The 15,343-nt window shown below is 37.4% G+C and overlaps 1 protein-coding gene across 1 annotated transcript in view; it reads left to right on the forward strand.

The window, feature by feature from the left end:
- Positions 1-15,343, forward strand: part of crhr1 (corticotropin releasing hormone receptor 1) — a 173,463-nt gene that overhangs the window by 115,236 nt on the left and 42,884 nt on the right. Inside the window, exon 6 of the mRNA XM_055194465.2 lies at positions 7,301-7,407. Within this exon, the coding sequence (XP_055050440.1) occupies positions 7,301-7,407 (107 nt within the window). The remainder of the gene's footprint in view (positions 1-7,300; positions 7,408-15,343) is intronic.

Here is a 15,343-nt window from a genome sequence, read left to right on the forward strand (position 1 = left end):
TCATCCTAACGGTGTTTATTTTGCAATACTTGCTGGCTGACTGTGCATTATCTTGCGCTTATTACATACAGTATATAAATGGACTAATAATGGATGTGAAATGGACTTCAAATATTGATTTGAGTTGACATTATTTGATTATGTATACACGTGGATGTAGCTCAGTGTGGGAGACACAACTGTCAAACTTACAGTCATTAAATAATGCAGTCCTGCAGGGAGGTGGTATTGGAAGTTAGCAAAAGTTTTGAGAGTTGCCGAAACTCATAACACAAAATACACCTCACAAATGAATGGATGTAGATACAGGAAATCTCCATGCTTAGAATATGCATCACAGTGAACTTTGTAAACAGAAAATGTTACTTTTCACTTTACAGCACATTTGTTATAAGTATCAAATACAATATATTTATGCATTATATCTGTTTTAAGTTTTTTGGGGGAAACATGCAGAATTAAACAAATGAAGAGTTTGGTTCCAAAACGCGATAAACGCCATTTTTGAAAAAAATGAGTTACTGCCAAAATCAGCATTATATCAGGTCAGTAGTTAAAAGTAAATACTTAATTTTGTGCAAAATCCAATATCCGCCGTGTTATTCTGTCATCTTTTCTCCCTTTTTTCCCAAAATGCGATAAACGCCACTCCCCCTTTTTTACAGAATGCAATAAATCCCACAGCCCACCAGTCACGCAATGTAAACAAACAATGGCGGACGCGCTGAGTACATGGAGTCCTAGTTTTCCTCATCTACTTTGTACTTTGTGATCAATAAACAAAACAAAATAATACTTTAATTGCATTGATAAACCTGTGATGGTTTTCTGTGATGGGAAAGAAACGTAAGCCATCAACATCTAATAATTTCCCTGAGAGGCACTCGGGAGACGGGTGCTTTTTCTCCCGACAGCATCAAGCTTCTCATGCTAACACATTGACCCCAGAGGATCTTATGAAAAACTTTCCATAATTTTACTCAAAGTCAACGAAAATCGAGCAGGACCAAAAACATTTTACAGCTGATCGCTGTGAAAGACGTTAAGCGAAGACGTCAAGTAACCGCAATGACAGGGTTCTTAATATGACAAAGTAAGTGTTTTGATTAATAACATTAATGTTTATATTTTTAATTAGTGTGTACAACTAGTCAACTAAATGAATATAACATGGCAAAGATGAATGCACATTTATATAGGCTATTGATTCAATAGTTTTATAGCATTTTGAATAAAAACTTGTCATGGATTTATTGCATTTTGTGGAAAAAATAATCCGTTTTTATAATAAATCTTTGAAAATCAACTTATGGATTTGAATTTTTTATGTTTTTATAACCTAAAGATGCTGTGTGAAAGTTTGTAACAGAAAATAGTTGTTTTCATCTTGTCACTTTCTTGGTATAGAAAACACGTTTTTACCAAAATTTGTCAAAATGGATTTATTGCGTTTTGGAACCAAACTCTTCAAATATATACTTTGTTTAAGAGTGTAAATTGCAGCCATCATCTGTATTGAGAGGGATCATCTCATCAGATTTAATTTGGGCTGATCTTGTTTCCATGGTGACAGATGCTTCTCTAATTGGCGGATTTAAGGAGCCACCCACTGTAGGATTATAGATTTAATGTAAGAAATAATTGTCTCCGGTCCTTTGAATTATTTGAAACAGTAACTACCACTGCGGGTGTGCATTATTTTTAAATAATTCAAAGGACCAGAGTCAATTATTCCTTACGTAAAAAATGTATAATCCTAAAGTTGGCAGATCCTAAAATCTTTTAAAAGTCACACCAGAACTTTGACAATTTACTAAAAATCTTACTGACATTATGTAACCCTTGTTCCTTGAGAAGGGAACGAGACGCTGTGCCTCCCTTGCCATACTTCTTATGTCCCCGGCAATATTTCAGATAGCGAGGGCGTTTTTTAGGCCGCCTTTTATAGACGGTTTCATCGGATGCACGTGATACACGTCTGGATCTGAACTTTACTTCCGGTTTCAGTTTTTTTAATGGTCTGACTAGTTGCTAAACTGAACTCTTGAACAAATACCTTGTCCAAAATAACAAATGTTTTGGTTGTTATATAATTAAACTACGTTTAAAATACTTTGTTGTTATTTATTCTTAGCAGAGTTTACCGGAAGTTACGTGTTGACCACGAAAGCCGCTTATTTATGTTGTTACTGCTGAAACCGTCTATACTTCCTGACTCCTACGTCATCCTGTCGGTGACGTTACGCCCCACCTCCAATTTGATGTACAGTACACATTCAGATGCACTCACGCCGTTGACTGTGTCTTGTGACTAGTTGTGATATGTGTATTTTGTTATGAGACACACAAGAACTAATGAGATGTATTGATGCACCAACATGCCAACATTTTAAAGGGGACAGAGAATGAAAAACCATTTTTACCTTGTCTTTGTTGAATAATGGTAGTCTACCCACATTCACAAACATACAAAAAGTTCTAGACATTCTAAACATCTCAGTCTCATAGAAATTCCTCTTTTAGAAATGTCAGCCAGAAAACAGCCCAATCTGAAAAACTGATGCTTATGACATCACAGGCATCTCCCTCCCCCTTCACTTTAAAATAATTGGCTTACATTTTTAGAGTGGCAGCAAAGTCAGCCAATCAGTAATGAGATTGCAAGTTAAGCCAGTAGGGGGAGCCAAATAGGTGCAAAACCACTTGTTTAAATTCCCCCACCCTAATAGAGCTATGTGAGAGAGGTTTTTAGGAAGCTTCGAAGGCATTACAGACCCAAACAAAAACATTTTTGTCTACATGTCACATCACAGAACAAGGATAAATACCCCGTTCAATCATTCTATGTCACCTTTAATATTTAATTATTTGTTTGTGTTTAACTGAAGAAAGGAAGTTATATGCATATCGGATGGATAAACTTTTCCTTTAAATACGAATTTTACTCATTTAGTTGAAACCCCTGACTAATGCCTCAAACGCATATATCATTTAAACAACCTTGGGTCTGTTTTTAAAGGCTTTTCTGTTTTTGTTGAAAATCAATGTCTCTGAGGAGGATATGAATGAGACTCTTTACTACAGAAGCCCGAATGCTGCTCCCTATTGCCTCATGAAATTTTACACTGTTGTTAAAAGACGCTGATAAACCAAAGGCCATGAGCCAAAGTACTTTTTCCCTCTTTTCGATTGCTCTAAATATTTTGCATGCTCTTGAAGTGCTAAGACGTCAATGCTCTCAACACAAAAAAGCACTCAACAGAAGTCTTTTCAGAAAGTGTGAGACGAGGACCTTGGCGATACGACTGCCATTGCCTACACGCTCCCTTCAGACGCCATAAGAGATGGTGTGTTAATGCAATAATGTAGTCAGTCCCATCTCAGCTAGCCTCCACAGAGACCTTGCACACCCTTTAGGTGAAACTCCATGCATTTTTTAAAGTAGAACATTTGATATGGGAACAGTGGCTCCCCCCAAAAAGGCCGCAAGAGGCATTGCATTGTAAAAGCGAAATGACACAAAAATTGTAATTGCGAAAGCAAGCATTCCCACAGGCGTGTTGGGTGCGAAACTGTCTGCATTTAGACGACTCGTAGTCTAGCCAGGAGACAGCAGCGGTATCCCGAGGGGGAATGTTTTGGTGGTTGTGTTGGTGGAGCGAATCTCTTCCTAAAATAAGACAACCTTAATACAATGCGGGGATCAGGAAGGGGAGGCTTTGAAGGGGCCTTCTCTTGGGATTTGGCTAAAAAAAGTGGCATCAGGGGAAATGCGTAAAGCTGTGCTCAAGATGAAATCAAAAGCAGGTAGAGGGTTATTTTAGTACTTTAGGTTGGCTTCAGGCAGCTGAAAGGGACATTTTAATAGTGAAGTGGGTCATTTCTGCACCAGGGAGAAGATGGACAACAGATAATAAATGAACAGGATAATTTTTTGTGATTTGAGCTGAAGAAGCAATTTAGGATTGTATTGTTGTCAGATTATTCTGTTGAGATTATGTTTGAAGGGTAACAATTTTAGTTTGTTCAAGCTGATTTGTATCCTGCTGTTCAAATGTTTGAAAACACTATATGATCTATATCATATGTTATATATCACCCATAAATTATGTACTAAAAACAGAAAAAAAATCTTACGTTTCTTGCATACAGATGACAACATTGTTAAAGCGATGCCTGTTTAAGGTGACCCACGAGAAACGTTGTATTATGCATGACAGACAGTAGCTGACAATGTCACGCAGTATGTAATATGCATTCACTTGTCGTCATCTTTTTCACAAATTTGCATTTTTGTAGTTCATACAGAGACGATAAGAGTGTTGTTTTTGAAAACTTGCAATTTTTCAACCCATTTTCAGGCCCCCTATATTGTGCCCCCTCTTAATGGCCAAAATAAAGTTAAAGGTTTATTGGGTAACACTTTATTTTACATTGTCTTTGTTAGTAATAAGAGTTAATTATGCATAATTACATCCAACTAACCCTAAACCAAACCCTAATCCTAACCCCAACCCTATAGTAAGTACATGTTGTTAATGATTATTACTTAGTACTTAAATGTATAACACTGTAACAGTGATACCGTAAAATAAAGTGTGACCGTTTATTGTTTTTAGTTATAAAAGGTTTTCTGTCTCTTTAAAGTTTGAAATTACTTTTCTACACAAAAATACAACTTTTCCATATTAATTTTATTTAAAAAATATTTTTGAAATGTATAACTTGGATCAAATACTGTAGAGAAAGCATCTTGCAGATGAGAATGATTTCCCAAATCCTACATAAAGAGGGGCTACTTTGAAGATGCAAATTCAGATGTTTTACACATTTGAGACCCTTAAAATCGAACCCGTTGCTTTCCAGATGATCTGCACGTTTGCACTTTGGGGACTTCTGTCTACTATCTAAGCTCTTTTTGAAAATGTTACCACTAAAGCAATAAGCAGATCCATTCTTAGACTTGGTTTTCTTCATCCAGTCCTGGTAAGTCTTGTGGATTTCAGTAAAGACTTTAGTCTCTGTGCTAGTTTGTACAGTCTGTTCCTCTGGTTTCTGTGGTCCAGTGGGTTTGACCAGTGGGGGCTTTGCTTCACAGGCTTGTGGAGACCGCAGGAAAGCAGCAACAGATTTTTGCACCAGGAGGACGCAGTTAGAAGCAGGAGAAGTAAAGGTCTTGGACCCATGATGCCTACTGTATATGCTCACACACATATGTGCCATAACCTGAATATTACGTGATCAAAATCATTGGCAACGTAGCCATGCGCCCAAGTTCATATTGGCTTTGACTTGGTATCATGCAAATCTGAGATCAGTTTAGGACACTTTGTGTGCTTTATGTATGTTGTTATGCAAGACCCTTTGATGGCCGAATATAATCGTGTTATTGCAGGAATTATGTCAGGTTGGCAATCAACATGATAGTGGAAACTCTGAACATCTGCCTCCCTCATCACACGGTGACATATTTATAACATGTGAAAACTGCTGGTTGCTGGTTGGATGTAAGCTTGGCTCATGTTAGCATTAGTCTCGGACAGAGGCGTGTAAACTGATCTTTATGTGCAATCCTAATGGTTCGTATAACAGTTGTTTGTGTGTAAGTGGGTTTAGGGTCAGCTTACATGTTGACTACAGTGGGATTTACCTTGTTTTTTGCAATATATTTGTATTGCCCTCCGAGGCAGACACATCTGATCTAGAAAGTTCTCTATAGACGGTTTCAGCAGTAACAACATAAACAAGCAGCTGTCGCGGTCCGCATGAACTTCGGGTAAACTCCGCTAAGAATAAATAACAACAAAGTTCTTTAAACGGAGTTTATTTATATAACAAGCAAAAAAACAACACATAGATTACATAGGAAACCAAAACATTTGTTATTTTCGACGAGGCATTTGTTCAAGAGATCAGTTTAGCAACTAGTCAGACCATTAAAAAACGAAACCGGAAGTAAGGTTCGGATCCAGACGTGTATCACGTGCATCCGATGAAACGTCTATAGAGCATCAATCCAGACATTTGACAGATTAAACAGTGTATTTTTAAGATATCCAATCAGTGGTAGAGCTCATATATTAAAAAAGAAACTGCAATTGTTTCTAATGGAAAATATCGTTAAGAAAAATTATTGATCCTGCATACTAAAAAAATGATTCATTCAATTTACTCCAATTTTTTAAGGTAAGTGGTTGCAATAAATTTATTTAAGCTACATTTAAACAAAAACAATTAGTAAAATAAAATAAAATAAAATAAAATAAAATAATAAAATAAAATAAAATAAAATAAAATAAAATAAAATAAAATAAAATAAAATAAAATAAAATAAAATAAAATAAAATAAAATAAAATAAAACTTTTGTTTAAATGTAGCTTAAATAAATTGATTGCAATCACACACCTTAATAAAATTAGGTAAATTTAATTAATAATTTTTATTCAGTGTACTGTTAGACTCCCTTTGCTCAGAGAAAGTTTATTGCGTGCCAATGCTATATATATATATATATAGCATTGTGCCATTCAGTTGATTTTGCATGCAAGACTACAAGTTTATTTCCTGGCAAATTAAACTGCAATTTTTCCAGTGGTTTTGACCCTGTCTGAGATTTCTTCTGCACTGTGTGGTTCTCATTAGTTAATACGTTGAAAAATATTATTATTTCTTTAAAAATAAGGTTGAATTTCACTCAAAAATAAATATCCTGTCATTATTCATTGGACCCTTATGCCATGTCTTAACCTGTATGCCGTTTTATTTTCTAATCAACAACAGTTTTTTGTGAGCACATCTTTCAAGCTGCAGCAGAAGTATTAAAATAACCTTCAAAATAGTTTAGCATGTGCTGCATTTCAAGTCTTGTAAAGGCAAATAAGTCCTAAAGACTATACTTTCCTCATGCTTTTATAATGCTATTTCATTCATTGTTGACAGATATGGTCATTATGAACTATTTTATAGAAAATGGTCCAAAAGCCAATAACAGCAAACAGATTTGGAGTTTTATGTGAGATATAATGATGGGGCTTTTCTTCATTGGGTAAACTATTAAGACATCATACACTACAGTATAGACATAATATATATTTATATTAAAGCCAATTGGTTATTTTTGACAAAATTGCAATGCAAAAAAACAAAAGTAAAGTAGCTTTTCCCAAGATGTAATCTTTTCCTTTAATGCCCCAAAAAGCTTTTAGCGCTCCTTCCGTGTTGGGATTTAGATGTCACATCTGCGGAAAGTCTCTCATCTCCCTAATGTGTCTCTCTGTGTGTCTGTCTATGATCTTTCAGAAAAAGAGCAAGCTGCATTACCACATTGCGGTCATCATAAACTACTTGGGACACTGTATATCACTGGGAGCCCTGCTGGTCGCCTTCATCCTCTTCATGAGACTCAGGTGGGTGAGAGCCTGAAGTGTGGAGCGTGTGGAATTGAGCGACATGTGCATTAGTCACACCACTGGACATGTACAGTATGAGACAGATTTATATGGACTGCTCTACTTGGTTTTAAAGTAAGTGGACGCATAAGGTACCGAGGCAACTTGGGAATATAAAGTAGTCAGCTTTCACCCTCCTACTGTAACCTTGAGGAAAATCTCTGATGTTGCTTCTTTCTAATTCAAGAGACTTAACTGAGTACTGGTATGGGTTATTTATACTGTAGGTGCATCTAGTGGTGAGATTGTGAATTGCAACCAACGACTCCACAGTTCACCCGTAGACTGTAAAAAAAGATGGAGGGCTCTTTCGCTCTCATCCCTTGGTGAAAAGTAAAGCCGGCAGTGTGCCGATACAGCGCTGACATCTTGGGTCTTGAGTCTGCGCAGTAGCGATTTCGGGACCAGTCCTGCGCAGTAGTAAGCAGGAAGAAAAGCCATAGAGACAGAGCGCAGCGCGTCATAACCTGAAAACCATGCCCACCGGGGGGGGGGACAATCCAACCGTCTCCATTGACTTTGTATTGCGAGAGGCTGCCTCCTTGTCATTTCTGGCTTATAACAAAAACAGAATAATGCCTAAAAGCTGCTGTGTGACAATATGTACAGCTAACAAGCCAAAGAACCCAGAAATAAGTTTTTATAAGTTGTCGAGCCGTAAAACTCAGCTTTTAAGGAGAAAAAAAGTGGATCGCCGACTACGTTTCCCTCTAGTGGACGCAGTTCTACTAATATGAGTACTATGAAAAGTTGCCTGTTTGCACTTTTGTGTCTTTAATCGCTCGTTTTTTGGGGTCGACAGCTTATAAAAACTTATAGAAGCTACGGTAGCCGTCATAGGACAAACGTCAGCGTCTGAGACAACATGGTAACAAAACGCGCTCTGTAAAGCAGTTTGTCTGTTTAGGGCTACTGTAGAAACATGGCTGTGCAAAATGGAGACTTCCATGTTAGGGGACCCGCGGTGTATGGAGATAAAATTGCCTGATTGTAAGATCTTTATATAACACTGAAAATATAGTTCTGTATATTATATTGCATTTCCGTCAAGAGATCATCCTAGAAGTTACATAGTGCAGCTTTTTTTAATTCATTCCCTGCCGGCCTTTTTTAAAAAGTTGCCCGCCGTAATATTTTGTGATTTTCACAAAAGTTTCACAAAATATATAAACATACAAATATATGCCAACTTCGCGCAGAGTGGGCTCTAACATCATAGCTCATTGAGGAAGGCATGAGGCAGTGCGATGGCTTCAACGATCCATCTAAATAGTCACTGTTAGTAACCGGCATACTTAGTGAGTGATCTGCGAAGCTCATGAACGGCCGATCTGACTATAATATGCGGCAGAACGGTACGTAGCGTAACATACAAATATATCAAATGAAAGAACAGACCCTCTGCTTTTAAACGAACAACAAACAAACAAAACGGGGAAAAAACTGTTTCACCCTATCTATATTTTTTTCTCTTCTTATAAATTCTTAAATATGGGTATTTTTCTTCAAAAATGCATTTTTTTTAGAAAACGCTAAAATAATAGTATTTTGGGGAAGGAATTGTGTTAGAGATAAGATTCAGAATGATTTTAAAACATACACGGAGTTTAAAATTAATAAATAATTTTTTTGCTTCCGTTTTTTTTATAAATTGCGCCATCTAGTGGATTATTACGGAGCCCCTGAGGGAACATGGAGCAAAAATTAAATAAAGTTTAGTTTTACGTGCACACGTGAAACTATCGCATGCTCATGTAAACTATCGCATGCTCACGTGAAACTTTCGCGTGCTCACGTGAAACTTTCGCGTGCTCACGTGAAACTTTCGCTTTCACGTGTACACGCGATAGTTTCACGTCCGCGTGCGATAGTTTCCGGTGCGCACGCGAAACTAAACTTAAAAAAAATCGGCACATGAAAGTTTCACGTGAGCACTAAATGAAACTAAACTTCGATTTTTTTTTGCCTTATATGTTGAAAAATATTAGTACATGCTGAAACATAAACAAATCTTAATAAATGTTTAGAAAACTATATCGCTCATTGTTAGTTCATGTTAGCTAAGGCATTAATTAACATAATTATACAACCTTATTGTAAAGTGTAAAGTGTTACCAGTTTTATAAATCTTTGCAAAAACTCTTTCCACAAGGATTTCCCACAAATACTCACTTTTCTGGCCAGCTCAACAGAAATGCTCATTGTCCTTAGCATCGATCAGTTTAACTGAGTGGGACGCGGGCCTCATTCCCAACACAAATATAGGCTGTCCTCCTGTCACATCCAATCAGTACATCAATTGATTTTCCAGCTGATGACAGTAACTTTACATCAGGTGGTCAACTGAATGAAGTGATGAATAATACAGTATGTGCTTTGTGACCATGGGTGACGCTTTAGTGACAGGTCCTCCTTGAGATCTCTGGGGTTCAAGGATAAACCGTCCAGGTTATCACTCATTTGTCACTGAGCGATCAATAAGCCATGGGTCAGCAGACTGCTGTACGGCAATGAGATTTTTGAGTTATGGCGTAGAAATTAAGACAGCTCAGCACCACATCAAGGACATACTTATGACTCGCTGTTTGATTATTTCTGTGCAGAAATAACACAAGAAATTGTAACTGAAGGTTGCCATTAAATAATGCTCAGTCAAGAGGTTGTTTTTTAGATAAGGTGATGTCACTTCTTGACAGCTCATACCGTATAGTTAGTATCTGAATGCTTGGACCAACATATATATATTTAGATGACAATCAATTGTCATGCAAGATTTATTTTCTTAAGTATTTTTTTAGTGTGCTATTACCATTGCAAACATTACATTTCAATACTTGATCTCAAGATTAAAGGGATTGTTCACCCCCCAAAAAAATTCTGTTATCATTTACCATAATTTTGTTCAAATCTGTATGAGTTTCTTTATTCTGTTAAACACTAATACATTTTATTTAAATGACGGTAAACGCAGTTGACGGTATCAATTGACTTCAATTATAGGAAAAACAAATCCTATAGAAGTCAACGGGTACCGTTTGCTGTGAATTTTTGGGTGAACTATCCCTTTAATTCAATCCATAGATTATTTATTATCTGCAAATGACCTAATTTATATTTATGTCGCAAGCAAGGTCAAGTCTTAGCAATCCCCCAAAACACATCAATCTGGAATTCTTAACTTTTTTAGCTATAAATAATAAAGAAAAAAACTGTTACAGAGCTAGTAACAATCAGTATTCAAAACTGTCCCTTTACCTTGCCACGATTTACAATGATAAACTTATAATAATGATTCATATAATTTTTTCTCAACAAACAAAAAGTAACCTGCAGTTTTATAACAAAACAGAGATGGCGATAGAGAGGTAAATGTTACAGACAGCATTTTAATTGGGATTTATTCTCAAAACCGGACATCACGTATATCAGAGCGTCACACACAGGCTGTGTTGTCTAAGCCGTAGATGCGGACCGAACTGGTTAAATACCCACAGCATTTAGTATTCGTTTGGCTGGATTATCCCAGACTTAATCTGCCTTGGTTAATCCGGGGTAGCTATTCCGACATCTTTTCCTAGATTTTCAGATGAATTCACATTAAGAGTCAGCTGACATTTTTGGGCAAAGTCTTTTATAACAATTTATCTTTTGATTAACCTCTGTCTGCCTAGCTAATCTTCCACAGTCATGATTTGAGACATAGTGCATAATATAGCAAGAGGTCATGAGGTTCCTGTTATGAAATCAGACTGAGCAGATGTTTAGGGTACACTGAGAGCCTTCAGCTATATTTATCAGACACAAATATATTAGACAGAAGGATTTGAGTGTTAAATTGGCGTATTAATGTTTTGTTGAGTTCATATCCCGGATTAAGGATTCTAGGATTTGTAGCATTTCTATGATACCCTTCACTGACATTGGAGATCTCACATTTAAGGGTGGTTTCCCAGACAGGGCTTATCCTAGTCCTAGACGAAAATGCATGTTTAAGCTGCCTCATATCTTATATGACATATGTTAACATATATCAGTGCCATTGTTTTGTCTCAAGATGCACACCAATAATGTTGTATGTTTGTAACTACTGTACTTAAATGTCCTAATATAACTAAGGATAAGTGCTGGATTAATCAAAAGCCTGTCCGGGAAAGCGTAAGTTATGCAATGCAAAATTATTTTACTGTGTAATAAATGTTTCTATTCAATTTTGCAATTACAATTGTATTGAACAGAGACTACAATAGAGATCAAGACAAGACAAGATGCTTTCCCTAGATTATAACGTCATCTTATTTGTAAGTCTTAAAGGAAAACACCACCATTTTCACAAAATTTTACTATTTTTTTACTTCAACTTAGATGAATTAATACATATCTATCTTTTTTTAATGCGTGCACTTAATCTTTGTGCAGCACGTTGTGAATGTGTTAGCATTTAGCCTAGCTCAAACTTCTGTCAATATTAATGCGCCCAAGGTCGAAGTGCTGCATACTACAGTAAGTGCTCTTCTGCCATAAAATATAGTTCTCATAGTTCACAACATATGAAAAGTGTTGGTAGCTTCTAAATTCATCTCTGTTTGGATCCTAAGGAATAAATGGGGCTAGGCTAAATGCTAACACATTCACAACCTGCTGTACAAAGATTAAGTGCACGCATTGAAAAAGGATGGATATATTTTTTAGTCTAATTTGAGGTAGGAACATAGTTAAATGTTGAAAACGGTGGTGTTTTCCTTTAAGTGGCAAATTCCTACAGTGGCAGTTCGTCTAAAAAAAAAAAAAAAAAAACGAGTAACCTGATTTCCACACCATCGCACCCCTGTCAGGAGAGTCTCACCCATGTCTTCAGTCATTCTCAGAAGAATGGGTAAAAAAGCAGTTGCTCACCGGTTTACTCGGGCATCAAAGTGTGAAAGAAGAGCAAAGCTATAAGGACGACACTATAGGTCAGGATAACAGAGACAGATCCCTGTTGGCACCAGCTTTTCTTATACCGTTTTTTGACAAATCCCTGAACTGGGAGAGCCCCTACCTGTCGCCGTTGACGTGAAAGACTCTTTACATGTGTCTTTAGGGCAGAGACAGGAGGAATACAGAAAAGCTATAAAATATGACAGTACACGTCATGTCATTTTTTCTGCATTTGTTTTCAGAATAAACAGAGGCCTCCATACAAGTTGAACATTGAGGCTGTTTAAATAATCTGCATTATAAGGCAAGATTTTATCCATGATCCTGGGAAAGTACCACATATAATTTTCATTTAAAATTTCCATAGTAATGTGGCTTTGATTAAGTGTGTTTATCTAAATTGGGTGGCACAAGAGGTTTCAAACTTTTATTATAACAAATCCAATCCAGGAGCTGTCAAGGAACATTTTGTATTAAGTAGAATAACATGGGACCCTTTAAATTTTGCCCATTAGATCACTAAATAACCAAATAAAAATACAGGACTTCTGGGGGCTTTTCCACTGGGTGCAGTACGTAGTACCCGATACTTTTTAGTACCACCTCGGTTGGGGTTCCAAGCAACCCGAGCTGATACCAAAACATGACGCAAAAACACTGTAGATCACTGATTTGTCTGAGAGCATCATCACTACCAGCGTCATCACAATAATGTAAAAGATTAGCTTTACCTTCATGCTAGCTTGCGCTGTCTTGAGTAAACCTGTTGTCATCTGTGCTTTGCTTTAAGTTCACAAACTCCCTTTTAGCAATTAAAAACATCCACAGGTTGATAATCAGGAACACCATACCAGTTTTTTCCAGATTTGCACTTAAATGAGGCTCAGCAGAACGCGTCAACTGACGCCACAGGTGTTTGTACATTGTACAAAATTTCTCAAAGTAAGAATTTTTATTTTAAACTTAAAGCTGCAATCCGTAACTTTTGCCTCTCTGTTGCCATCTCTGTTTGAAATAAATATTGCAGGTTATTTTACATGCTGAAAAACAACAGAAATTTCTTGTGAACTCTAACCCGACAGCTCAATTAATAAATGTTTATTAAAAAGCTTAGCATTGTGATTCATCGTAGGAAAGAAGAATCTGTGTTTTTAAATGACATGCCCAACACTTCTCCTTAAAGTTGCAGGACACTTTAGTGTAAATGTTTAAGTATCATAAGATAAGGAGGACCTCTGCAATTCTATTTTCATCTGTGCTTACGCAATGAGTTCAGCAGGGTGATGGAGTCAGCAGACCTCCGAGCACATGGTCACCGTATGAGACGCTTGGACCTCTGCCAGCATCCCCAATGTACCGTACGACTGGACAGACAGGTCGCTCGTATTGGACCCCAGCAGGGGATGATACCAGTACATCTGCACATCATTTGGGCTCAAGAACGCTCCAGGAGGTCTGTCTCTTTAGTGCTGCAGTCGCTGCACACAGTGGTCCTGGCTTATTAGTATCGCCCCCTTCGTCGCGAGGGGCCCTAAACCACTCTGAGCATACGGTTTCAGTTCCCTGCAGTTTTTGATTATTGATACCATGTTGGTGGCTTGAAATTGCAAAACTCTGTGACTTTGCCTCTGACCCCTTTCGGAATTAGCTGTGGAGGATCAGATCCAGAATGGTGCAAGTGGGCGATTATTCATGAAGGGACATCTCTTGGGGGGCAAAAGCCTGGTGCAGTGGATCAATGAGAAGTGAATGATGAGGGAGAAGTCTTGAATAGGCAGCTGTGATAACATGCCTCTATTAGCACAGGCAATGGGAATGCTAATAGGCAAAATGTTTGAGGTTGGGAGCAGGCACTGGAACGCTGCTAGACCCATGCAGAGATTGAACAGCGAAAGGCACGTGGAAGAAAAAGCCATATCTAAATGCACATGATGTTAAGTGTTTTTTTCTTTGCTTTTATTATGAAACACAGTCTGTCTGTGTAAGTGTGTGTGTGTATATATATATATATATATATCACACATTTTATAACTTTTGCACTCAACAGTTCTGCTGTTCTTCGCTGTTGGTCAGCTAAATAGCAGTGTAAACTTAAAGCGTTATGGGGTATTGAATGCTGAATGCTCTTTATGTAATTCCCAAATGCATAAAACACCAATTAAATCCCGTGGAAACTTTTTAAAGAACCCTTTACAACAACCTCTTACGTTAAGCAAAGCAGTGGTATGTGAATGGACAGCTTTAGTGGTGTAATGATCAGATCTTCTCCTGCCAACCTAGCTGGCCTGATATGAGAAACACAGGCCTCTGGGCACTGACTCATTCTTGTACTGAGACCAGCACACACACTGCCAGACTGCTGCCAACACCTTAGATATCCAGCAAACCTTTAAAGTTTTCATCAGATGACAAAAGCAATGATGCAAGGTAATCATTTAGCTTTTGAAAGCATGCATTAGCATGAAAAATATGGCAAATATTGTACTGTGTCACGGTTGAGTGTTTATCGGTAGCAACTTTGCAATGCAAAAAAGGTCTGCATACTGTATGAGCATGCTGAGTAACAATGCCACTTAGAGCATTAATATGCAGTAGAATTCAACTGAAGTGTTATCTATGGAGAGATATTAAAATCCTCATACCAGGATATAATATTTTGGTGATATTGTCCAACCCTGCTAAGATTGACATTATCTTTATTAAGCTGAAGATTAGGTCAGTTTGGAGTTCAGATGAGCTATAATGCAGATATAGGAATTAAAATTAATTCATTATCCTGTAGCATGAAAAGGGCTGTGCTGGTTAGGAGTGCTGCAGTAGGCAGACTTCCAGGTTTCCACTGGGGAGAACTTATGTCCACTTGTCACCAGTACTGCCAACCTGTACCACCCCAAACCCAACCCCCTTCCCTCAGCTGTCATGGTGATGGTTTGCAAAAGATGCCGCACTTACCCTTGTGTGTAATTAAAGTGTGCAT

Source organism: Misgurnus anguillicaudatus, chromosome 19 (genome assembly GCF_027580225.2).
Source record: "Misgurnus anguillicaudatus chromosome 19, ASM2758022v2, whole genome shotgun sequence".
Taxonomy (NCBI): Eukaryota; Metazoa; Chordata; class Actinopteri; order Cypriniformes; family Cobitidae; genus Misgurnus; species Misgurnus anguillicaudatus.